This window comes from Suricata suricatta, chromosome 3, assembly GCF_006229205.1.
Source record: "Suricata suricatta isolate VVHF042 chromosome 3, meerkat_22Aug2017_6uvM2_HiC, whole genome shotgun sequence".
Taxonomy (NCBI): domain Eukaryota; kingdom Metazoa; phylum Chordata; class Mammalia; order Carnivora; family Herpestidae; genus Suricata; species Suricata suricatta.
The window spans coordinates 36,762,681-36,789,831 of record NC_043702.1 but is presented as its reverse complement, the minus strand read 5'-3'; the positions used below and the strand labels follow the sequence as shown (position 1 = coordinate 36,789,831).

General features: G+C 39.1%; 1 protein-coding gene across 8 annotated transcripts in view; it reads right to left on the bottom strand.

The window, feature by feature from the left end:
- The window catches only part of ANKRD44 (ankyrin repeat domain 44), a 313,931-nt gene that overhangs the window by 13,852 nt on the left and 272,928 nt on the right, over window positions 1–27,151 (bottom strand). For all 8 annotated transcript variants that reach the window (XM_029934164.1, XM_029934167.1, XM_029934169.1 and 5 more), the window contains 5 exons: window positions 19,559–19,760; window positions 14,710–14,797; window positions 13,565–13,682; window positions 11,699–11,915; window positions 8,625–8,712 (listed from right to left, as the gene is read on the bottom strand). In XM_029934164.1, coding sequence (XP_029790024.1) covers window positions 8,625–8,712; window positions 11,699–11,915; window positions 13,565–13,682; window positions 14,710–14,797; window positions 19,559–19,760 — 713 coding nt within the window. The remainder of the gene's footprint in view (window positions 1–8,624; window positions 8,713–11,698; window positions 11,916–13,564; window positions 13,683–14,709; window positions 14,798–19,558; window positions 19,761–27,151) is intronic.

The following is a 27,151-nucleotide window of genomic DNA, read 5'->3' as shown; positions in this document are numbered from 1 at the left end:
TAAGGTACATTGTAAAACACCACACCAATCCCAAACTCAATGGCACATCTCTCTTAGGTATTAACTTGATTCCACGAAACTCTAGGCTTAGCTAAAAAAAGAGATCCTCAAGTGTCAAAGAATTGAGCACTCTGTCTTCCAGCACAGTTGCTTATTTTATGTCTAAGAATTGTGGTCTCAGATGCAATAGATATCTATAAAATTGGCAAATTCTTACTAGGACAACCCAGGATTCCAATGGCCATCATGGGGAATGTTCCAGTTAGCTAAGATTGGTCCTTCTTAGAAGCACACTTGAAAGCAAGGGTTCCCAAATTAATAAAGAGAATGGGATACCTATTTTTATTGGTTTGCAGAAGATTCCAAAAGGTTTCAAGATTCCAAGATAGCTTCACTGAAAGATTCATTGCAAAAACTTAATGAAAAATTAAAGACACAAGAGGTATCTAAAACAAAGACTATAAGACTGATATGACGACTACCACTGCCCTCTATTCTCCTTTACCTGAGTGCTCACAGTTCACTAATTCTCTTCTGAATTGCCTTTCTGCTGTGAAGAGGCTACAAGATTGTAAACAAGTCTTTTCAGAGTTAGTGGCTGTAACTTCTCCAACGCCAGGAACTTAAAACACCACCTGGGTCTTCTTCAGTGCACCGTCATCAAAACAGGGGCTCAGAAATTGGTGTCTCATTTGCAATCCATGAGGACACTCAAGAAAATATTTTCCTATAAGGTTTTGTGCAAATCCTCTGATGCCAACTCAAATGTCCCCATAAATGCCCTCAAAGGAAGGCCCCTATATGGGCACTTTCCAGTGTTGATGAGATGCCAAGGAATTCTCCCATAAACTGTTACCAGTTATTCCTTTTAACAACCAAGGGGAAATAAAATTAAAATTAATGGAAAAATCTTGCCAAATTCTGGTAGACACATACCAGGGCAATATTCTCTACTTTAAGCTCCACTCACTCTGGAGCCTGCCGATGGGATCCTGGGAAAACTGGCAAGAGCAGGTGAAGGGTAAGAATTCTTACCAGATTCAGCTTTCCTGGTCTCTGTGGTGCCTGGTCAAGAGGGGAAGGTATAATTTCGTGTTGTCCCTTTCTTTCTAAATTCACTCTTAGAAATTTGGTTTTGAGGTAGCCATTGGTTATTGATCCTTTTCTCTCCCAGGGACTGCTATTGCCTTTTTTTTTTTTTTAATATTTTTTATTTATTTTTGAGAGACAGAGAGAGACAGCGTGAGCAGGGGAGGGTCAGAGAGAGAGGGATACAAAATCTGAAGCAGGAAGTCGGATGCTTAACTGACTGAGCCACTCAGGCGCCCCGCTATTGCCTTCTTGTGTGCCCTAAATCCTTCTTTCCGTTGGCAATCTTTAGGAGGTGGCTGTGGATTTTGGGAAAGTTGTATCTTTTGCACCATCTTTGGGGTCACCTCTTGCATTCAAGGATTGTTCAATATTGCCAAGGATATCTACTGTTTGTCCGGGCTGAAACTTGACAAGATATTGGAAAGGTATTTCTTTCTTTCTTTTGTTTTTAAAGTTGCTTTATGGTCAGAAGTTGGCCACATAGGAAGTTGATATTCAGAGCCTGAGAGTAACTTTCTTTAGGCCTTCCCACTAAGCAAAAATTAAACTATGAACCTGGGGTTGTGAGTGGAGGATCAGGGGTATTCCAAAGATGAACAACTCTAAATTTAGAACAAAGAAATCCTTTGATAAGCAAATTAAAGATAATGTAGTTGAATGAATGGGTCAGCCCCCTTTTTGGAGGAATTAAAATCAACCTTCCTTGCCTTACAAATTCAGCTTTTAAAGAACAGAAAAAGCTCATTTATCCTTTTTACCAATCCCCAAACATCCCTTATTCATCTCAAAAGGCTTGTAGGTATTGTAAAATCCTAGATTTAGGAAACAGATGTCCTTCTTGGAGGATCTTACAATCTTGCCCTGTGCCTTTGAGATATAAATGTTCTAAAGGTCTTCTAGGAACTTGTACGTAGGCTGTCTCTTTGAAATGTACATTTCAGGAAGACAATTCTTGTCAGAAAAAAGAAGAAAAAAAGAAAGGCTATTTGGAAACTAGGAAATAAATCATAAGTGTTGATGACCACTGAATGATGTATGGAATTGGTGAATCTCTATATTGTACCTGAAATTAATATAACACTGTGTATGTATATATATATATATATATATATATATATATATATATGTATGTATGTATATACATATATATATTTAATTTTTTTATGTCTTTGTTTTGAGAGAGAGAGAGAGACAGAGAGTGACCAGGGGAGGGGCAGAGAGAGAGGGAGACACAGAATCTGAAGCAGGCTCCAGGCTCTGAGCTGTCAACATAGAGCTTGATGGGGGGCTTGAACCCACGGACTATGAGATTGTGACCTGAGCCAAAGTTAGCTGCTTAACTGACTGAGCCACCCAGGCGCCCCAACACTGTATATTAATTATACTGGAATTAAAAAAAAATTTTAGGGTTGCCTAGGTGGCTCATTCAGGTAAGCCTCAGATTCGATTTTGGCTCAGGTCATGATCTCACGGTTGGTGAGTTTGAGCCCAGCATTGAGCTCTACACTGACAGCACAGAGCCTACTTAGGATTCTCTCTTCCTCTCTCTCTGCCCCTACCCTGCTTGTATTCTCTCTCTCTCAAGATAAATAAACTTACAAAATTTTTTAAATATTAAATTTTCTCCTCAAATATTAGTAAAAAGTTTAAGCCATCTGAGCAGATAACCTTAATTTATTCCATTTGCCAGAAACACAATTTAGATCTGTGTATTTTTTTCTCTTTAAAAAATTTTTTTTAATGTTTGTTTATTTTTGAGAGAAAGAGAGAGACAGAGCATGAGTGGGTGAGGGGCAGAGAGAGAGGGAGACATGGATTCCAAAGCAGACTCCAGGCTCCAAGCTGTCAGCATAGAGCCCAATATGGGGCTTGAACTCATGAACTGTGAAATCATGACCTGGGCCAAAGACAGCCGCTTAACCAATTGAGCCACCCAGATGCCTCTGTTTTTTGTTTTTTTAATAAACTAGTGAGTTTTGCATTATCATACCTGTTTAAAGACTAAAATTTAAAGACAAAAGCTATAAGATTTCTGTTTGCATCCATCTATATGTGTATGTATGTCTATGTATGTATGTCATACTTTTTTTCTATCTCCTGATGGTATTGCCAAAATAATTTGTAAAGAACTCTATTTAATTGGCTTAAAGAATATTAAGGACTTACAGAAGTCAAGTATACTCTCTGAAACGTAGAAACAAACCCAAATGTTTTTCAGATTCACATGACCTAGGTTATCTTTGGTAAACAAAGAATAAATTTAGGATGGTTGATTTAATTAAAACAGGCATGTCTTCAGAATTATAAGCATTTATAATGAAGACCTAAAACTCCTATTCTACTTATGTGTACTGAAAATCAAATAAGCTCATGTCATCACTGTTATGGAATTTGTCAGCAAGAAGGGTAATTTAAGATGATGGTTAGCTATTTACTATCTCCTGAAATTTTCATGAGAGATCTAAACAATTGTCAAGAACAAGTAAATTAAATAGATGTAGGTAAGATAAAAGTCTATAAATAAACTTTTCAACAATTAGCATGCTTTATGGTGTGTATACTTAGGAATAGTTTCCAAATGTTTTTGGTAACCTGAAACTTTAAAGTTACACTGAGATAAATTAAATTATGGATATTCATTAACTATATAGATAATTTCCAATTAACATAAAATTATGAAACATTAATTACTAAACAGAATTATCTACTTTTGGCTTCCTTTTTTTTTTAATAGTTTATTATCAAATTGGTTTCCATACAACACCCAGTGCTCTTCCCCACAAGTGCACTCCTCCATCACCACCACCTCTTTCCCCCCTCCCCCTTCCTCTTCAACCCTCAGTTCATTTTCAGTATTCAATAGTCTCTCAGGTTTTGCGTCCCTCTCTCTCCCCAACTCTCTTTCCCTCTTCCCCTCCCCCTGGTCCTCCATTAGGTCTCTCCTGTTCTCCTGTTAGACCTATGAGTGCAAACATGTGGTATCTGTCCTCTGCCTGACTTATTTCGCTTAGCATGACACCCTCGAGGTCCATCCACTTTGCTACAAATGGCCAATTTCATTCTTTCTCATTGTACTTTTGGCTTCCTTTGACAGAGGAATTAGAGATATTTGGCTCCATTTGTAAACATGTTTTGTACCACATTGAAAAATGTACTCTGAGGAAGAAATATACTTCTTGAAATTATGAAATTAGCGTATAAATTTGCCAATCCACTGAATGCTAATGTAGCAGACAATCCACTATTGCTTACTTCTTAGTTTTCACTAGGAGTTAGGGCTCTAGAGATTAAGAAATTTAATCAATTAAAATTATTGAGAAATAATAAGGGTGAAAGAAAACAACTGTGTAAGAAAAGTAGGTAATAAAAGTAAATGTATTTTTTTTGGATAAGGGAAGGTGTGAAAGACATGGAGTTTTGTGTTCCTTTAAATTTTTGGTAAGAAAAAAGAGAAAGTTATTTTTTCCTGAAGTAAAATGACATTTTTTTTCTGGTACAAGAAAGAGAAGGAAGGGGCGCCTGAGTTGCTCAGTCAGCTAGGGGTCTGACTTAGGCTCGGTCATGATTTCACAGTTCATGGGTTGGAGCACCACATCAGACTCTGTGCTGACAACTCAGAGCCTGGATCCTTCTTCCGATTCTGTGTTTCCCTCTCTCTCTGCCCCTCCCCCACTCACACTCTGTCTCTGCCTTTCAAAGGTGAATAAATGTTAAAAATTAAAAAAAAAGAGGGGAAAAATTAGGACAAAATCTGAATGGATATAAAAAGTTGTAAAAGTTGGCAGAAAAGGAATCTTGGAAGAGAAATTCTATGTGTGGACAAGTTGGCTAAGATTAGAAAGGATTTATTTAAGTTAAAAAATGAGTTTTAATATCAAAAGTACACTTGTGCAAAATTAGAATTTGGTTTTCTCTCTGTTAAATAAAAGAACAAAGGGCTTTTTTTGTTATTTTAGATTATTGATCTGCTCTTAATAAAAAATTGTAAGCAAAGGTTTTTAACCTTTTAAGCAATCCTTCTGAAAAGCAAAGATTTTGTTTCTTACAAAAACAGTTTAACGTGCTATTGCTACCTTTATCAGGTCTTTATTTTATTATTAGTTTAAATTTTATTTATTTGAGAAAGAGAGAGTGTGTGTGCAAGTGTGCACACAAGCCCAGGGGAAAGGCAGAGAGAGAGGGAGAGAGAATCCTAAGCAGGCTCTGTGCTGAGAGCAGAGCCTGATGTGAGGCTTGAACTCATGAACCACGAGATCATGACCTGAGCCGAAATCAAGAGTCAGACACTTAATTGACTGAGCCACCCAGGTGCCCCCAAAGGGTCTTTAATTACTTAAGAAAAAGAACTGAGTTTGTTTGTTTTTCAGCCACTATGAAACTTTCTGTATTTATCTTTAAAGTCTTTAACTATCATTTTGGTTAAATGGATAACTAAGTATTGTTTTATAGTCACCTATAATCTTGTTTGACCAAGTGTTTTAAAATCTTTTGATATTTTTGGTAACCTTCCCCATATTAAATTCTTTTTTTTTTTAATGTTTATTGTGCTGTCAGTGCACAGCTTGATGTGCGGCTTGAACTCATGAATTATGAATTTACAACCTGAGCCAAAGTTGGACGCTTAACTGACTGAGCCATCCAGGCACCCCACCCCCAAATAAAATTCTAAATGAAATCTTTTTGACCTTGAACAAAGTTTAGGAGTTTTCAAAGGTACCTGAAACATCTCAAAAGATTCTTTCTCTTTCCTTATTAAAAACTAAATATTAAACTAATCAGGCATATTTGGTATGTTAAATTATATAAGAAGAATTGTCAAATAAGAAATGATGTTTTTAGGTTATATTGTATACGTATATGTTATCATAAGTGTTCCAGAAATTGTATAAAATTCCTAAAATTTTATTATGTTCTGGTATAATGTTCCCTGTCATAATTTCACTATTATCTTAAATATTATGTATAACAAAAATAACCAATTTCCTTGTCAATTCCTTATAATTACTTATAAAGTAATTACCTGTCAAGACAGAAGATCTGTCTTCCACAATAGGCATATTTAAGTCTTTTGTCATTTACAGTTATTGTTTACTTTGACGCTTTTGCAAAAGTGAGATTCCTGGAAAGGACCCTAGGAGGTGCCTTGACCGCTGACGCTGCAGCCAAATTACAAGATGTTGAACATGGGTGCATATTTCATGACTGTAGAAGGCACATTTGACACCTGGTCCTGGCCCAATGCCAGAGACCTCAAAATCAAATTATGAAGATTAATAGCTGTCATTGAAGTACACTGTTTCCTCCTAAGATGTTGGATAAAGAACATTTCTCTCCATTCCTCTTTTCCCTCTCTGACCATTCTTTTCTTAATTATTATACCCTGGAGGTCTTTATGATTCTCTTGTCCACCTTTCACCTTGCGCTGGCCTAGAAAGAGAATGCCATCACTCACATATGTCAGGCCACTGCAAAGGAGGGTAATCAAACTCTCAACTTACTGTTGGATTTGCTATAAGACTGGTGACTCTGTGGTTCTGTCCATGACAAAGTTTCTTTTGATTTCTAATGCCTAGCTTTCTCTAGAACAGCATGCTGGATAAACACTTGTGAGGAAATGGAAACACAGTTACACAAGATACATTAACAGGCCAACTGGCTTAAAGAAGTATCCCTTCTTTAGGATCATTTCTTGATTTATTTGATTCTAGTTGGTTTGGTTCATGGGGACCCTGGTTCAGAAATGTCCTGCAAACCTTAGGAATACGTTTACTATTAATAATTATTTCCCTGGTCTATTGCTTCCTGATATGTTGTTCTCTCAGAGTTTTTAGATGAGTGTGTGCAGCCATAAGCCAGCCAACAAACGGTCTCCCTCCAACTAGACTGTAAAGCTGACATCATCTCCTCCTGTGAAATATATACTGACACCCAAAGAGACAATGGTAACTGAGAATAGCCTGCAAGATCACCTTTGCTCAAACCTCTTGGTTGGCCAGAGGTTGATCAAAGGGAGGAGGAAGAACTGCCAAATTGATCCCACATTAACCTTTCCTTGGTAGGCCAGGCGCCACTGGTCCTGGGAAACAACATCAGCAAAAAACAAAACAAAAAGCAAAACAAAAAAACGTTTTAGGTTCCATGTTCTTATAAATGCTCCATCTCCCCAGAGGTTAAGACCATCTAGTTAACCAACTAATAATCATCACGTTATATGGGTGATTGCCTCATTCCTATGATACTTCAAATAAGGCCAGACTTGTAACCCTAGCTAATCAGGTTTTTTTAAATGTTTATTTATTTTTGAGAGAGAGAATGTGAACAGGGAAGGAGCAGAGAGGCAGAGGGATGGAGGATCCAAAGTAGGCTCTGTGCTGACGGCAGTGAGCCCTATGTGCAGACAGAACTCACAAATCGTGAGATCATGACCTGAGCCAAAGTTGGACGCTCAAGTGACTGAGTCACCCAGGCGCCCTGCTAATCAGATATTTTTATTCCTTCTCTTTCTTATTCCCTATTTTTTGTTCTGTAAAAGCTTCCGGCTTTCTGCCCCATTTTGCAATTCTCTGAACTCTTCCAAGTACAGAGTGTCTGCTTCATGAAGTGCAAAATAAAGACTATTATACTTCAAATGTCTTTAATCATTGTAACTGTTCAAATGGCATACTTTCTGTATTCCCAGCATATCTTCAGAAACCCTACATCCAGGAAGGAGCTTACTGCGTACCCCTTATACAAGGTGCCATGTTAGGTTTTTTGGGAATACCAAAGTGACAATGAAATACTTCCTTCAGATTTGAAATCACTCCTACCCCTTATTCCTTACCCTTTCTTTATGGAGCCACTTTATGCCTCCAATATCTTTCTGTCAAATGACCCAGCTGCATGTGAAGCCCACAGACAATGCACACACAAGGCATTCCCAAGTCTTGGGTCCCTAGGCTGACCATCATTGCCCAGGTGAACATGGACCCTGGGTGAACACAGGCCCCAGGTGATCATGTCCTTCCAGGCTGGCTGTGGAGGTTGGAAAATACAGTCACTGTATTTTCTCTAAACATTTGTACTATGAGATGGCAGAAAAAATTACATTTATCGAAAAAGAACTTATAGCATATGAAGAATGGAGAATTAAAATATATAAAAAGTCCTCCTGCTATAAAATGTCTTTCCAATCATCCATAGTCACATTGTTTCTAATCCCAACTTAGTTTTAGAATTTGGTATACAAATGTGAGGTACAGCTGAAGAATTCTTCACCCAGTACGTAACATGCTTGCACAGTTGCCCGTTACCCTTCATGTTGTTTCTGTCCAGTGAACCTGGGAACCTGAGAACTCTACATAAATCTCCTGGAAAATCATTAACACTGGGGACCACACTTGGCTATCACACCTTTTTGCCACTAGCAGCAAAATGGAATACATTGGTCTTATCTCTAGTCTAAAAGCCTATCCTTTCCCTAAAAGGCAATTTCTCTGCATATAGTTAAAAGGATTAAAGCAACACTATTACCTTCCAGCAGTTCTACTTACATTGCACAGTGCAGCGGAGTAAAGGGATTACCGATAAATTTTCGAAAACATTTCTGCTCCAGAAGTACCTCTATACAGTTTTCATTACCTGCAAGGAACCAGAAGAATTTAGGGAGTTTCCAAGGAAGAAATTTTGTTCAACGCAATCTATTTTCTTTCATTAAGTATTGAATTCGGCTTATGAATTCTCCTGAATTGGCTGCATGTTCATTCTCCATGGAATAAAATTCACAAAATGCCAAAATGTTATTAACTATTCTCACAGGTGTTCTGAGACTTAATGAAACAGTGAAGGCCATATGTTCTGGTGGAGAGAAAGAGATAAAGAAGAGACCTCATTTGCAAGCAGAATAGGTTCTATGTCATCCTCAGCTCTTGAAAGATAGATGCCTGACATAGATATGCTTCAGTTTGCCTATATTTACAATAGGAAATTCTCCTTTCACCCATATGAATAGGTTCATTTAAAATTATGCAACTCAATTCAGGAAATTAGATGTGATTGATAGAATTTAATATTTGAGATAATGCAGGTAAAAGGGTTTGACTATAAAACACTATATACACATTTAAAATGGCACCAAGATCCGTTCCTGGCTAATAGTATGCACCCAATAAGTACTTTTTTAATAAGTAGAGGAATGAAGGTGAGACATTATTTAATATAATGACAAATAGTTTCTAAATCAACTGAATTTGAGTTGAGTAAGCCCCTAGTTCTGTTGGCTTGTTACCTGACTTAGGCAACTCACTTGGGATCTGTGAGCCCCAGTTTGCCATATATGAAATATCAGGCTAGGAGTGCCTGTCCTACCTACGTCACAGGATGATGGAGTTTTCAGCTGATAAAGGAGCTATACACGGTTTGTGAGATGATGTACAACTGTTAGAGCAAGAAGGCAAGGTTACTTGGCTTTGGAATGTAGTTGTTGTCCTGAACCTCTTCTTGGTTACATTTAGTGCTAAATTCAAGTTCCTTTATGATCTACCTCAGAATTATGTAGATTTCTCTAATTTTAAATGTTAAAATACAAGTCAAACCCTTCTTGTACCTGTAGAGAGAAAAGGTGAACTAGTTTTTAGGATGAAGAAGCAGAAGAATGAATATAAAATCCCCTAACTTTATTCAGGTTATACTGTTTAGCCTTCCAACTATATCCAACCACACTCAAACCATCCCAGACATGGTTGAAGTGTTGGGAAGAGGGGCTGCCCTCTATTAGTCTGACTCCCCTCTTCAGATCCGTGTGGGGAGGATTGGGGACCCCTGTCCAACATTCAATATTCTAAGTGCTCAATGGAGGGGATTCTGGGAAAATGGGAGCTTGAACCTCCGATTTGGAAGGCTGCACTGGCAAGGTCATTGCTCAGGAGAGGGTTGCCCCCCCCCCCCCGCTTGCACCTGGAGAGGCCCAAGAACAGAGGCACAGCCACCCCCACCTCATCCCACTCCAGGGGAGAGGATGTGGTCTATAATCAGCACTCTTATATCTTCCCCCTTCCTGTAGGTTTTCCAGTGCCAGAGAGATCTCACAGCCTGACTCAGACGGGGGTTAGGGAGCTCTCATCCATTAGAAGGGAGAAAAAAATGTCACAGGCCACCAATGGCAGGGAAGGAGCAAAACCAAGTCAAACAAGCAGCAAAATCTGGCTCTTACCGAAATCCGAATCACTGAAAAAAGGAGGACTCTAATGAAACCATAATGAAAGGTCTTATTACATTGATATGATAGAGTACCCGAAAATGTTTCTGGACTTAATAATCATAGTTTCTGAGTAAAAATTTTAATAGAAAAATTAAAAATGGAAAAATAAAATTATAGAAGCCAAGTAACAAATATATGGGAAAATATTTACATACACTTAGGGTAAAAGTCCTGCTTAAGCAAGACTGGAAACCTACATGCAAAACCAGAAAAAATTTGATAAATTCAACCATTTAAAATTCAAAATACCTGCATGGAAAAAGGTGGACAAGGAACAAAGACAAATGGTTGATGGAGAGAAGACATATAAAACACACATAACAAATAGAGCATTCATATTTCTAACACAAGGTACTTCTACAAACATTATGAGAAAGGATAAACAACTCAGTAGGGAAATGAGCAACAGATGCAAAAGGTAATGTCCAGAAGAGGAAAAGGAAATGCAAATACATAAATAAATACACTATCAGAGAAACACAAACTGAAATAATGAGATATCTGTTTCTTGCCCTTCAAACTGACAAAACTTAAAGAAAAAGATGATACCATCCTGAGCTGGCAAAGGCTTAAGAAAATAGTAAGTTTTCTATACATGATTAAAAAGATCAATATATATTGATACATATTGACTTGTAAGAGGATCCTGCAATGGAAAGTTAAGTAAATGGTAACAAAAAAGTTCTATAATATTTGCTTTACAATTCTAGTTTTTAAAAATAGATGCATATACATTTATATTTATTTATTCTTATCAAGGGAAAATTATGAAATATGCATACTAAATTACATCAGAAAGTAAATTTGGAAATTGAGACAATTTTACTTTAGGCACTTCAGTATGCTTGATATGTTACAATTAGTATGCATTTTCTTTTTTACTCGTATAAGTGAAATAAAAAATTTAAAATCTCCCAAATAACAAGTGCTACTAAGTAAATAGGGGATATAAGACATTAAAAGAAATGCCAAAAAAAGAAATCATGCATCTACTAATAGTCAACTGTGACAGATTATTACATCATAGTTTTTTGTTTCCTCTTAGCTTTATTATTTTAATTCCTTGTACTTTTTAATTCCATTCTGGTTATCTCATGTAAACCAGAAACCCTGATTATAACTAGTTATTTTAGTTCATCAGAAGTTCTGAATAGGAATTACATGTTGGTGGTTAACAAAAAGGAGTTAAATGGGGGCACCTGGGTGGCCCCAGGGCATCACGGTAGCCATGAAGGGGAAAAAGGTATCTGAGATACAGAAAGATCAGAAACTACGGTTTATAATGTTACACTATGTTCTCACCTCCAGAGACCACAGTGGTACCAGACAGAAAATCTACTGAAATACGTCAAATGACAATCAACTCACCATTGTAACAAGCCCAGTGCAGTGGCGTGTAGCCTTGGTTATCTTTGAAAGAACAGTCCTCCTCGGAAAGTGCCATCTGGAGCAGCTCGCTCAGCCACGTGGCGTGGCCGCGAGCAGCCGCATAGTGCAGGGGTGTCCTCCCTCTGGAATCTTTACAGAGAATCGACACTTCTTGTTCCAGCAGCATTTGCACACATTCCTCGTGGCCTGTCATAATCTGATGCATTGCAATTAAAAACACAAAACACATCTCAGAAGGGCAGAGACGCAGGAAACAAAGCAGTGCTAGGTGAGGTGAGACTCAGAGCAAGTGGAGAGACACTCGGGCTTTAAGGCAAGCGGACTCTGCCCTAGTGCGGAGGAGAGAAGCGGCGCAACACCAGCAAGACTCCGCACAGAGAAGTCTGTGGACACCAGCGTTTTAGAAACACCTCCGGACTCTCCAAACATAAACCTGAAGGGTATCATGATTTAGTGGAAAATATTAGCTTCAGATTCAGGAAGGTACATGTTAAATTCTGGCTCCCACTTATGAAACGTGGACAAATTAATCTGCCTTTCTGTGCCTCACTTTATCCACCTGTAAGCAGGAACAACAATAATGCCTCAGAGGTTGTTGTGAGGCCTCGTGAGGTATGTAAGGGTTCCCAGCCTATTACAAGGCCCACAGGAAGTACTAAAAAACTAAGCACTACGATTATGATATTAACCACTTAGAGTTCTTCTTTCTATTTATCAAAGTGTTCAGCACCATCCCCAAATAGCAATTTGATAGGGTTTTTTTTTTCATTTAGTTTATTTGACATGATTTAAAAAAATTTCAGTAGATGTGTATGAAGAATTGTCCAAGGATCCATATTTTAGCAGGATATGTATTTCAGGTGGGACACTGTCACAGGATATATATTTTAGGTGGTGAATGGGCCAACATTTGTAGTAAAGAACAATTAGAAACAGCATGGCTACTGAAAACTAGGTAATCACTAGAATAAATTATACCTCTTGCACAAAATGGAGGATTCAAATAATGGGGCAGGAAAATATTTCGTGACATGGAGGGGTGCCTGTATAACTTAGTCAGTTAAGTGTCCAACTCTTGATTTCAGCTCAGGTCATCATCTCATGGTACGTGAGTTCAAGTCCCATGTTATTCAACATGGAGCCTACTTAAGATTCTCTCTCTCTCTCTCTCTCTCTGTGTCCCCCTCCCTAAATAAAACCACTTAAACAAAGAAAAAGAAAAATATTTAGTGACATGGAAAAAAGTCCTCGATCTACTTAGAGAAAAAACAAAAGCAGTTTCCAAATAATATCTTCAGTATTCTCTCTTTTTAAAATTCAAAACAATTCCACATCACAGCAAAAAGGAATGGGGATATATTTACCAAAAAGTGGTTATCTCCAGGAGGTAGAAGTGCTGGTGATTGTGATTTTCTTCTTTAAGCTTTGCTTTTTTTTTTTTTTTTTTTTTTTGCAAATTTTGTATGATGTGCATAGAATCACAAAGCAGAACCAATTCTAGCAACAGCAGGTGTTCATGTATCTATTACCACAATGAGGGCTGAAGAGCAGGATCTAAGAATACCTGCCACTATTCTGCCTTTGCAAAAGACTTTGTAATTTCTTTTCTTTTCTTTTTTTTGTAATCTCTGCGCTTGATGTGGGGCTCCAATTCATGACCCTGAGATCAAGAGTCCCATGCTCTACTGACTGAGCCAGCCAGGCGCCCCTGTAATTTCTTTTTGACTGACTGAGGTGTATTAGTTATCTTAGAAAATAATCTTTTTACTAAAAATTCGTATGGGGGGGGAGAGGAAACAGCTCACCACGAAATTGCTTTACTGAAGCTGAGGGAGAGGTACATACCCCTCTGTGTAAAGCTGTGCAGCCCATGATGTCAACAGCATCCACATTTGCTTCCTTTTCAAGTAACAATGAAACAGCATCAATGTGTCCATACGCTACTGCGAGCATCAGCGGGGTTCTAGGGAGAGAAATAAATTAGGCTTTTAAAAAAGAAGATAGGGGGGAAACCCAAACCACATCACTTATAGAAGGAAGACATCTCTCTTTTCCTTCTCTCTTTCTCCCTCTCCCTCCGCCTCTCTCTCTTTCTCTCTCTCCTTTACAATTGCTTAATATTTTCTGAGTGTCCCCAGTTTGCTGTATACCCCATGGAACAAGCTATATGCTCCCACTCTGGTCTCTATAAAGCATGTGGAATGGTGTCAGTGGAATGATCAGTACAGGGTTCCTTCCCATCATTTTCAGGACTGTGGAGCATTCACCGAACACTGAGTAGGGAGTGTGTCCACGGAGGAGACCCTCTTGGCTCTAGCATTGCAGCTCTACTTTCACAGTTTCCTATGTTGGACTTCTGCTCAAGATTTTATTTAAGCAAAGCTTCAGTGAAGAAAAGTCTGACAAGTCCAGAGGAAAAAACAAAGTGCTGGGGTCCAGGAAGTGAGGTCCTAGTTCGAACTCTGACACGGATTCATTTATCTGGGGTGAGCCACCAGTGCTTTGTGTTTTGCTCTGCATTTCCTATTTGCCAGAGAAGATTAGGAGGGAGAATAAGCTAACAGATGGAAAATACTTTGGAAAAACAAACTCAGAAAGGATAAAAATATGAAGGATTTTTTAATGATAGAGATAACCTCTTGAGGTCTGTTCTATTGTCATTATTAATATAAAAAGTGAGAATGCAGCAGCTTTAGAAGAGGGTAAAAGTGAATACAAAGAAGAGACAAATTAAAGAAAGGCCAGGACACCTGGCCACAAAAGTTGGCTCTTTTTCATCAAGGTATGCACCCCCCAACCCCATACTTCTCTTGGATATATACTTTAGCAAAAAGACCCTTCATTATTCTAGGACTCCCAACTATTAATTTCACTCAAATATATACCCCACACCAGAAGCCGGCAATCAGCCCTCCTAGCTGTTTGAAGAAGTAACCAGTTACCTGTTGTGACTGAAATGTCAACCCCGGACCAGTTTTAAGAATACTTACTGTCCTTTGGCATCTTTCACGTCAATTGCTTCTGGGTTGTCTGCAATTTCTAGTAATAGCCGCAAACACAGTGTGTGACCATTAATTACTGAAAAAGAAAATAATGAACATTCTTTTAACAGACCAGCACTACACGTATCCTTCCAAGGTGAAATTTATTTAGACTTCAAATCTGTGGTTTTCAATTGCTGCTGACAGATACCCACGTTTCAAGCTTGGGCTAGCTGCTGGGCACATCATGCTCCAATGGTTGTTACTAATCAATTCATCTTCCCTTTCTTTCCATTAGGGCACTTGGGTCTTCACCTCACTTTTCCCTGCATTGAGAGTGTACGTCTTATAAATGACGATCTTTCTGTGGGATTGATAACCTCTCCTCAATTTTCAGCTCACTATCCTTTGTGTTCCTCTAAGAGAAGCACCCAATTCTATATAGCCCTGTGTCCAGCCTGCCTCTAGCCATTTTTAAAAAGAAGGAAGAAGGGAGAGGAGGGAGAACAGGGGAGTAGAATAGGATGGGAGGGGTGGAGGGAAAGGGGAGCAGAGGAAGGGAGGAAAGGAGATACAAACAGATCCTGCCTCTTTTTCTCCCAGACTGCACATCTAGAAGTAGAAAAGAAAATCATTCTAATTGATTAGTGGTCATTTAAAACCTCAAACCGGAAAGGTGTACCCAGCCCTGAGGTCAGTGCTCCTTGATGGAACAGAGGCTCCCAGGAGACTCAGGGATGTGCTCCCTGCGCTGGAGGACAGCTCTGTCCCAGAGTTCCTCAAACTACAGCCCTAGGTTTATCTGCCTTCCAGGATCTCCTTCTCAGGCTCCTCTGGCTGCCACCTGCCTGTCCCTTTGGACCCTCTGTTCCAATCCTGGCTGAGCTGTGATTCCAGCACCTGCCTTGCCCCTCCCTCTTCTCACCCAGCCAACCGGATGTGGGCTGACCACAGGGCCTTGACCCTCTGGGGCCAAAAACAAGCTTGCTATTTTGGGGAGTGGTGGTGCCCCCTGGGCTGGGAAGCCAGCCTCCTGGGACGATAATCCGCTGGGCTACGGTACTTTCCTCCAGTTTGCTGAATACAACCACAGCCTTACAAAAGACATGGCTTACCACTGAGGGAATAGGATGAGAACAAATATGTGTAAAATTCTAAATGTGACCTCCTCTCCCCTCTGAACAATGAGAACACCATAAAACACAATGCCTTCGCCGCGTTATGGCTGTGGAGAGAGAGGGGAATAGATGCAGCTATGTTAGGTTAATAAAGGCTCTTCTAGGAGCTGCATTTTATAGTTCTTTTTATTGCATGCCAGTCGTGAGAGAATGCTAATTTAACAACGACACATTTTTCAGGGACAATGCATATTAGAATTAGCTTACATTCATCGACACAACTCAAATTAACTACAGGAATAATGCCCACATTTTGTAGGCCACAGCATTCAGCTCATTCAGCAATGTTCCATTTATGTATCTCAGGAGGAAATTTTGTGGACTAGAGTATAGGCGAAATACTACCGTTGTTGTTTTTTTGTTTTAAAAATTACATTAAATCTATTACCACTGGAAAAATATGCAAGAATTTAATGTATGCTTAGAAGGAAATGATTGGCAGAGAAATAATCACTACACACTACAGACAATGGGTTCTTGAAGGTGCAGGTATAGTATATTTTGATTGATTCCTCTTTCTATATCAACTTGCTATTCATTAAATACTCATAATCATAATAGTTCCAAAGATGTCTGATCTTTGGCTACACAGAAAAAGACAACAAGATCATCTAAGTTCATATCACTCCCCTGGTATTATGGAGAACAAACCAACTTCTACAGTGGTGCTTTCTCCTGGCAGGGGTCGGGTGGTGTAGAAGTAGCCTTTTGAACGTAGCTAATAGCCCTCAGTTAATTATAATTCCCCTCTATTGTAGAAGTGTCGCCAAACTAGAATTCTCATTGGCTTCCCACACACTACATTTTCCCCAGTTGCCTTTCAGCAAAAAGATGCTAACATCTCCTTCGGCTGTGCCTGCCAACTCCAGCTTTGTCTCAGACCAGCTCAGCCTCTCCCTGGCTGTGAGTGACAGCCATTTTTCGTACTGCTCAAAGGCCACAACTGTCAATGCAGTGATCTGTGCCAAAACCTCTAATATCCATCCTGGCTCCTGCCCCTCACAGTCCTCCCAGGATTTGAAACAAAAACCAATTGGCCTCTCAAATGAGTTGAAAAGGATTCTGGAAGCACAAGCTAAAGCTTCTGCACAGCAGACATTTTGTGGAGAACAGAGTCAAATGATAGCCTGCATTTTTTTAATGAATGATATTGGGGAAATCCAAAAGGAGCGAGTCATCTCGACCACGAGGGGGCTCCATTAGACCACAGCCTATATCACAGTGGCCAGTGCGTGACCATGACTATCCTTCACTGTTTACCTGTTAACAAGGACAATTTTCCACAATCAAAACAGGCCTTTTGTAATTGTCAGGAAGTACGGTACATGGTAGCTAAAGCAGGATGCTTGCCGTAATAATAGATAACTAATCTCTAAAAAGGAGAACTAAATTTGAACTTTGTAGTAATACCAAGATGCCTAAAATACCAAACTTTGCGATGATACTTTACAATGTTACCAAGAATTCCAAAAAGACTAAATGTGATGGGAAATTAGAATTTATAATTTATAACCATACTATCCATTACTGACCTCATGGCTAAAGATTTTTCCAGGAACAATTATTTCCAGAGAATTGGGTAACACCATGATTTTTTAATTTCCATATTGCTTTTTTTCGGTGGTTTAGAAATTCAGGGATATACATAGAAATAGTGCCACAAGATCTAACATTTTCCCAAATAACAGAAATTATAAAGTCTTTTTGAAAATTGATTTCTCAATTCACCCATTATTTCATGGTCTGAGTATGATAGTTATTTCTCTTTATAAGACAATATTGGGGTGCCTGGGTGGGTCAGATGGTTAAGCATCCAACTCTTGATTTCAGCTCAGGTCATGATCTCATAGTTTGTGAAGTCAAAACCTGTGCCAGTCTCTGTGCTGACAATGTGGAGCTTGCTTGGGATTCTCTCTCTTCTCCTCTCTCTGTACCTCCACTGCTGGCTCATGTGCGCATGCATGTGGAGGTGTGTGCACTCTCTCTCTCTCTCAAAATAAATAAACTTCAAAAAAAACAACAACCAATATCTACTAACCTGATCAAAGGCTGCTATCATTGAATTTCTGACCCCAAGGAATTTATGCCTTAGCTGAGCTAGAGGTTCTTCCACATTACCTTCCTATCTGTGTATATATCCAGAAATGTCTTGACAGAGTTTTATGTATATTGGAGGAAAAACTCAGAAAAGGCAAATTACTTACTTTTTTTTGTATATTTGCATATACTTTTTAGGAGTCTTTATTTTTACACCTGATGCATCAAGAATCAGAGCAAAAGCTAAGAAGCATCATTTAGATGGGCAGAATGATGCTCTCTTATGTCACCTTTTATGAAATAGTCCTGAAATACCATTAATTTTATACTTTAAAATGCTGTGTCATTTTATCTATATGACTCATTTGAAGATCACATTACACCTTGCCTCCTTTTTAGAAATTTTTGTGATAGTCATTGGTTAAAGTTCTGAACTCTCTTCTGAGTTAAGAAGGCCAGAAAGAGTGCAGAGGGTGTTTAGGGCAGTATTTATTTATTTATTTTAATTTAAAAATTTTTTCTTTTATAGTTTACTGTCAAGTTGGTTCCATATAACCCCCAGTGCTCATTCCCACATGTGCCCTCCTCCATGCCCATCACCTCCTTCCCCTCTCCCACTCCCATCAGCCCTCAGCTTGTTCTCAGCATTCAAGAATCTCTCATGATTTGCCTCCCTCCATCTTCCTACCTATTTTCCCCCTGCCCCTCCCCCCTGGTCCTCTGTTAAGTTTCTCCTGTTCCACTTATAAGTGAAAACATATGGTATCTGTCCTTCTCTGCCTGACTTATTTCACTTAGCATGATACTCTTGAGTTCTATTCACGTTGCTCCAAATGGCCAGATTTCATTCTTTCTCATTACCAAGTAGTATTCCATTGCATATATATAAACCACATCTACTTGATCCATTCATCAGGTGATGGACATTTAGGCTCCTTCCATGTTTTGGCTATTGTAGAAAGTGCTATTATGAACATTGGGATAAATGTGCCCCTATGCATCAGCACTTCTGTATCCCTTGGGTAAATCCCAAGCAGTGCTATTGCTGGGTCATAGGGGAATTCTATTGTTAATTTTTTGAGGAACTTCCACACTGTTTTTCAGAGTGGCTGCACCAGTTTACATTCCCACCAACAGTGTAGGAAGGTGTTTAGGACAGTATTTATAACGTCATACTTTGTGTGATACTATAATGCCAGGTATATGTCATCATGCATTTGTCCACACTCATAGAATGTATAATAAGTGGACCCTAATGTAAACTATGGACTTTGGATGGTTATGATGAGTCATTGCAGGCTAATCAATTGTAATAAGTGTATGACTCTGGTGAGGGATACTGATAATGGGGAAGGCTATGTGGGGAGAGACAGAGACGGGAAGTACATAGAAAATCTCTGTACCTTCCTCTCAATTTTGCTGTGAACCTAAAACTGTTCTCTAAACAAAGAGGGCCAAAGCCTACCTGGCCATAAAACACTAGTCATCTCCAAGTGGCTAGTAGGCCAAAAGCATTTTGGAAGACTGTAGGCATATTTGATGTAGAAAGAAAACGTATACTTTACAAGTTGGGATGAAAGAAGATGCTGCTATCCTCTACTTGGCCATAAAACTAGGGAAACCAGACTTCTGACAAGACTCACCTGAGGCATGAAGTGGGGTTCGTTTGGTTACATTGTCTTTCACAAAGATGGATGCGCCCTGATTGATAAGTGCTTCCACACATTCTGTGTGTCCCTTAAAGGCAGCCAGGTCCAGAGCAGTGCGGCCCTTCTCATCCCTGATGTCCAGGTCCACCAGCGACTGCAGAAGGACTTCCAAGGCTTGGTGATGCCCATTGTAGGCCTGCAGAGAAGAGACCAAGGACTTAAATGCTCACTCACCTCAAATCCTGCCACAACCCACATGAGGGGTTACATCTCCAAGGTCATAGTTGGAGACCCCTCCAAATAGCACAACTGAAAGATGCTTGGAATAATTATTGAAACAGGCACACCAGAGAGTCAGACTGAAAAATGATAATGCATAAGCCTCACTGGTACATATGAATTACTTTGTGTTTTTTCTTGTCAAATAATTTGATCCAAAGGTACTAAATGTATTAATGTATTTTTATATTTATAGCTATCGATCTATAGCTTCTCGGGCTTTTGGCTAAGATCAAGAGTATGGCTACCAATCTAATAATCTAATACAGATGAGCAGATGAATGAATTAATATAATCTTCTATCAGTTCAGTCTTTAAAAAAATTTTTTTTAAATTTATTTATTATTGAGAGACAGAGAAAGACAGAGTATGAATGGGGGAGGGGCAGAGAGAGAAGGAGACACCGAATCTGAGGCAGGCTCTAGGCTCTGAGCTGTCAGTACAGAGCCTGATGCAGGGCCCAAACCCCTGGAATGGTGAGATCATGACCTGAGCTGAAGTTGGACACTCAACCAACTGAGCCGCCCAGGTACCCCTTCTATCAGTTCAGTCTTAAAAATACTGATACATCAGAATATTTTTTCAGGATATATTTCTATTAAACCTGGAGGGGAAAAAAAACACTGAAAAAATGCAGAGTTGGTAATCAACAGAAGCATACTGACCTGTTACAGTCCAACATTCTCTTTTTTTTTTTGTAATGCTTATTTTTGAGAAAGAGAGACAGAGTGCAAGCGGGAGAGGGGCAGAAAAGGAGAAAGAGGGAGACACAGAATCTGAAGCAGGCTCCAGGCTCTGAGCTGTCAGCAGAGCCAGATGCAGGGCTCAAACTCATGAGCTGTGAGGTCATGACCTGAGGTGAAGTCGGACAATTAATTGGCTGAGTCACCCAGGCACCCCACCAACATTTTAATTTCTAAGCATGTGACTCTGGGCAAGTTTCTGAATTTCACTTAGAGTTTGTTTTCTCATCTATAAAAATGAAAGCTATAAAAACCGCCTCCCACGGAAGACAAAGAGATAAAATCACACAGGCTTCCCTTCATATCTTGTACACAGTTGACTCTTCCTCCTTTCTCCTTCTCTTCTCCCATTGATTATAATGAAAACCTAGACATAATTATGGAAATATATTTCATGTACCAGCACCAAGTTCAGACCTATTATGAGGTCCTATGCCATGTTAGGTTAAGACGCTTCATATTACTAAAGCACAAAATTAAAAGACTGAGAGATAATTTTCATTAAGTCTACAAGGTAAAAAATTGTATATGCACACACAAGGCAGAGGACATTGGAAATAAAAGAGAGAAGAGAGATAAGGACAGGAAGGGGGCAGACAGGGGACAAGGAAGTAATGAGGGAGAAACAGGAATAATTTGCCCCCAGGATATTCAACAGCCAGAGTCCCCTCTTCTGACTGCTACACTTTTTGCTTTCCCACTGCAGCAATGACTCAAGGCACGATGTATTTGAAAAAATACTTAGTACAAACAAAAGATCAATCTCTAATACACAAAAAGCTCTTACAAACCATTTTAAAACAGGAAGGTGTACAAGGGTCATGAAGAGACAGCTCCCAGAAAAAGAAATATGAAAGACCAGTGAACATACAGAGAAAATATATAAATTTTTTTAGTTATTATGTTTTGACTATAAGCCTGACAATGATTAGGTTTGGTCATGTCCAGGGACATCTGGGTGGTTCAGTTGGTTAAGCATCAGACTCTTGATTGTGGCTCAGGTTATGATCTCACAAACCTTGAGATCAAGCCCCATGCTAGGCTCTGTGCCGACAGTGTGGCAACTTGGAATTCACTCTCTCCCTCTCTCTCTACCCCTCCCTTGCTCTCTCTCTCAAAATAAATAAACTTAAAAAAAAATTTGGTTATGTCCACTATTCGTTAAGACATGGTGAAAAAAACACTCTATGCTCTGTTGCTGGAAGTACAGTATGACATTTGTGGAGATTTGACAAAATCAAAAACTGCATGCTGCAGACAGTACATATAACATGACCTCATTTATATAAAAGCAAATATACCCAGATATATACATATCTATATCTGTATCTATATATATTTTTCTATCCATACAAAATCTTAGAAAAATACAAAAGAAACTGTTAATGCTGGCTACCTCTAGAAATAGGAAGTAAAGTAATGAGCATATGGACTTATTTCATCCTACATTTTTAAAAGTCACTTGAATTGTTTTCCTAAGTATATGCTCATAATAGCAATACCAAAAACTCAATATAAAAAAATAAAATTTAAGAGTACTTATAGGAATTGTTTTAATACTTTCTTTTTACATTATTTTTGTGAATAATTATGGATATTATATATTGTGTATTAAACATATATATTATCTATAATATGCATATAATAATTCATATGTTGATGAATCTCAAACTTATATCCCAATTCTAACTTCTTTTACTTCTAAACATGTTGTTTTTAAGTTTATGTATGCATTTTTGAGAGAGAGAGAGAAAGAGAGCAAGGAGCAAGCATGAGCAGGACAAAGGCAAAGAGAGAGGAAGAAAGAGAGAATCCCAAGCAGGCTTTGCACTATGGACACAGAGCCCCATGCGGGGTTTGAACTTATGAACCATGAGATTATGACCTGTGCGTAAATCAAGATCAGAGGCTGAATGAGCCACTCAGGTACCCCTTACTTCTAAACTTGTATATTCAACTGCCTATTGATCTTTCCACTCGAATATATGCATCCCAAGCTTAACACACTATAAACTAAATTCTTAATTTCCATCCCCAAGCTCGCACCATCTGCAGCCTCCTCCATCTCAGCAAATGGCAACTCTCCACTTCTAACTGTGCAGGCCCAAAACTTTGGAGCCACCTTTATCTTCCCTCTTAAGACCAGGGTTGTAGCCCTATACAAGGGCCCTGGGGCACCGGTGCAAGTATGTGCTGGAAAATAGCCTGTCCCTCCTGATCCCAGTTTTGCTGAGAAGAAGGGACACCTTATGCTCAACACACAGAGGTGTCATCAGGTTCTTAGGCACTTAGCAGGAAAACATCCACCCCCAACCCCCACATTCCTGTTCTAATTCACACACAGGTGTCATGTGGCAACCCTAAATGTGCAATCATCTCTAAAAATACATCTAGAATCTACCCAGTTCTCAACAGAGAGCGATCCATCCTCTTTGGCCAGGATTATGGCAAACACTTTCTTTCCATCTTTGCCCCATTGCAATCTATTATTGACACTGTCTCCAGATGAAATCTCTTAAAACCCTAGTTGGACATATCACTCCTTGATAAAAACTAGTCAACGGCTTCTTCCCTCCTTGATAATAAAATCCAAAACAAATTCAGGGCCTTAGGATTAGTCCACCTTCTTCTCTCCTTTTTTTAAGTAACAAAAAAACCTTCTTCTAAATATTTATTTATTTTTGAGAGAGCAAGAGTGCACACTTGTGCACAGGTGTGGGAGGGGAAAGAGAGAGCGTGAGACACAGAATCCGAAGCAGGCTTCAGGCTCTGAGCTGTCAGCACAGAGTCCAACATGGGGCTCGAACCCACTAACCATGAGTTCATGAGCTGAAGTTGAAGTCTGACACTTAACCTACCGAGTTACCCAGGAACCCTAGGATTAGGCCTCCTTCTACCCTGGTCATCAGCCTGCCCCCTCACTCACTCTTCAAAGACACTAGCCCCTCCCCCTCCCCCATGGTTAAGTACATGTATTTCTTCCTCTGGGCTATTGCATTTGTACTCTTAAATGTTTTTATTTATGTATTTATTCTTTTTAAAGTTTACTTATTTTTTTTAAGAGAGAGAGAGAGAAAGAGCACGGCCATAGTGGGGGAGGGGCAGAGAGAGGGAGAGAGAGGATCCATGCAGGCTCTGCACTGACAGCAGTGGGGCCTGATGCAGGGCTTGAACCCACAAATCATGAGACCATGACTTGAGCCGAAACCAAGAGTCGGACGCACAACCCACTGAGACACCCAGGTGCCCCTGTACTTATTTTTTTGAAGTTTATTTTTCTCTCTAGTCATCCCTATACACAACGTGGGGTTCAAAGTCATGACCCAGGGATCAAGAGTCGCATGCTCCTCTGACTGAGCCAGCCAGGCAGCCTGCATCTGTACCTTCTATTTCCTCTGTCTGGAAAGCTCTTCCCCCTGAGGGTCACATGGTTCTCCTGGTACTTCTGCTTCAAATATCACCTTATCTGGACCCTTTCTAGATCCAAAACACAGCCATCTAGCCTCCACCTCAGCATACTACCAGATGCTCTCCACACCACTTACCCTGCTTTATTTTATCTTTATAGCACTTACTACCACTTGATATCTGTTACTTATCCATTGGTTTATTATCTGTGATTGAACGCACTTCATGTGTATTGCTCATTGCTGTATCCTAAATCATGCCTAGTGCATTGTGCACACTCAACAGTTATTTGATGATTCAGTGAATTAATTTAATGGCTATTATGTTCATTTATTAGTATTAGTGGTAGGAATATATTTTTTAAATAGCAGGTGTTTGCCTATGCAAACACTCTTTTTTTTAAATATTTTTTAAATGTTTTTTTATTTATTTTTGAGAGACAGAGAGAGACAGCGTGAGCAGGGGAGGGTCAGAGAAAGAGGGAGACATAGAATCTGAAACAGGCTCCAGGCTCTGAGCTGTCAGCACAGAGCCTGACACGGGGCTCAAACCCACGAATCATGAGATCATGACTTGAGCCAAAGCCGGAGGCTTAACTGACTGAGCCACCCAGGCTCCCCGCAAACATTCTTTTTATTGATAAATAATAAACAAATCAAAACAGGCAATGGAAATTAATTTGTCCAAGATCACTTAGCTATTAAGTGACAAAGTTAGAATTTGAAGCCTAGAGCCTATGCCCATTAAAATGCTGTTCGGCAATGTCTTATAATTCTTCCCAGTGATTCCACCGAATTGACTTTTAAACAAAATACTTTTGTCTCTACGTGTAATGGCACGAAGAAGTAAAGAACAAATATTGATCGGAAACCTAGACCCCTTCTCTACAAGGCTTACCACAGAGGAAAAGTGACTTGCACAGAACTGTGCGACAAGAAGGCACACACTGGGGCTAACTTCTAGACTATTGTTCTTTTACTATACATACTGCCTTTCTTGAGACAGGAAATAATGTCCTATATGTCCATGCCTGTGACTGTGCTTGCGATGCAAACCATAACTGCATAGGATTGCAAGCCTTTTGCTCTAATCTAAATTGGGAAGCAATAGCTACCTTCTGCTGAGCCCCTGCTGTGTGTCAGGCAGCGTTGGACATGTAGCACCTCATTTAATCGTCAAAACAACTCCTGACTTGGATACTACTGTTATCCCCACTTTACTGATGGGGACACAGAAGGGCAGAAGGTAACAACCCAGTCTTTCCATGGTTACTCAGCCTTACATGGTAGAGTTGAGATTCAAAGACAGACCAGTTAGACCCCAGAGACGGAGCTGTGGGCTTTTCATGAGCTCCTATGGGTGAAAAGGGTGCAACAAGGCCAAAAGGTATATGTTTCTTTGCTTCCTTATTATAGGAAGCGTGAAACTTGTACAAAGAGAGGATACTGTTATGAATTCCTATATATCCACAATCCTGTTTCAACTCAGCCATTATCAACTCAGGCCATACGTGATTTTAAGCCAACTTGGGAAGACCTATCCTGTAGAAAGCCGCGGTACTGTCAACATCTACATCAGGGTGTAAATGAGCCTGTCTCACTTTCCTCTAGGCTCAACTGTGACTTATTTGAAAATTAATTTTGCATAATACTTCTCATTTTAATCTGTAATGGTAGCAACCGGCTCAGCTTCTGTGGAAATCCTGACGTTACACCAAAGGAAAATGAATCCCTGTAGATGACAGCAGGGCCTAGATGTCATTTGCAAATGCTGGTTCCTTCAGTGTCAGTTATTATTATGACAAAGACAGTAAACATTTTAATTTCCATCAACATGACTTAGCCTAGGAAACAGAATCAGCAACTTATAAATTGCACGCGCATCTACAAGACATGATGGGTAACGTATCTAGATTTAGTAAAGAGAAGACGCAGGGGAAAGAGACAAGTATGTAGGTACAAAGCCGGTGCGAAGGAATTGGTGCTCTTCAGTACAGTAGAGCCACACTGCACAGCACTTGAGTTAGGTGCTAAATTTATCCCCACACTTTCTTCTTTAATCCTCAGAACAAAAAATAAATCCATCAGCCTATGTTAAATTTAGAGGCTCGATATTTAAAAAAGAAAATAAAGTGGCCCTGCTGGTAATTAGGAAAGCTTCAGAATCCCAGCCCATAGTCTCTTCTGTATCAGGTGTTTCAAATTTTCTTAAAGACAGGATGGTTGAAAGGCCAGGTTTACCTATAAAATTCCCTTCATTTCTTTCCCCAGTCTAGCTAGCAGCTTTTGAATTTTCACATGCAAAAACATGACCCTATAGAATCGAAGACATAAAACTATGTATACTAAACTTCAGGAACAATCTAAAAGGAATAATAAAGTGACTTTGATTATACAAGAACTTTCACTAACTTCTACACTCAAGAGCTTAAACCTAGAAAGATACTACCACGTAACATGGAATTCTATTTCATGGTTAAATGCATGATTCTGACTTTGGGCAGGTATACGGTTCTTGGAGCACATACACAAGTATATAATACAGCTTTCAACTCTTTGAATGAAGAGTAGGCAGGAAAGGAGCCCTTTCTCATGTCAGCAGTGCATGATGAAAATTGCCCTATTTCTCTTTCTATTTCCATCTTGATCCAGGTATTTAGAAGGTAGTTTCACCAATAATTTCTGAAATAGCTAAATGAGGAAGGAATCATATAAAAGAACAAATATGTTGGTTCAAAAAGCATGTCATATTTTGGCTTTCAATAGACAACACAGTTAAAGCCTTCATTAAAGGTGGCAATCAAACATCTTAAATTTGTTTTATGAAATGTCTTTCTTAAAAATAATTAGGTAACTTTATTTTTTTTTCTTATTTAAATTTTATTTCTAAATAATTACTAACTTAGATCCCATTATTCTTTAACCAAAAATTATTTTTTTCTGTCCTTGACAGAATGTATTAAATAAGCAAACACCACCAACAAGCAAAACAAGTACTACAATGTAAAAATATTTAAAAAAATGATAACCCTCTCACATGCATAAATGAAAGGTTGCACACAAAGAACTCACATCTTTTCAAGCTTCAATAGTAAATATTCTGCTACTATGTATTAAATACTGCATGGTTTGCCCAAGCTAAGATGAAACCACATCAT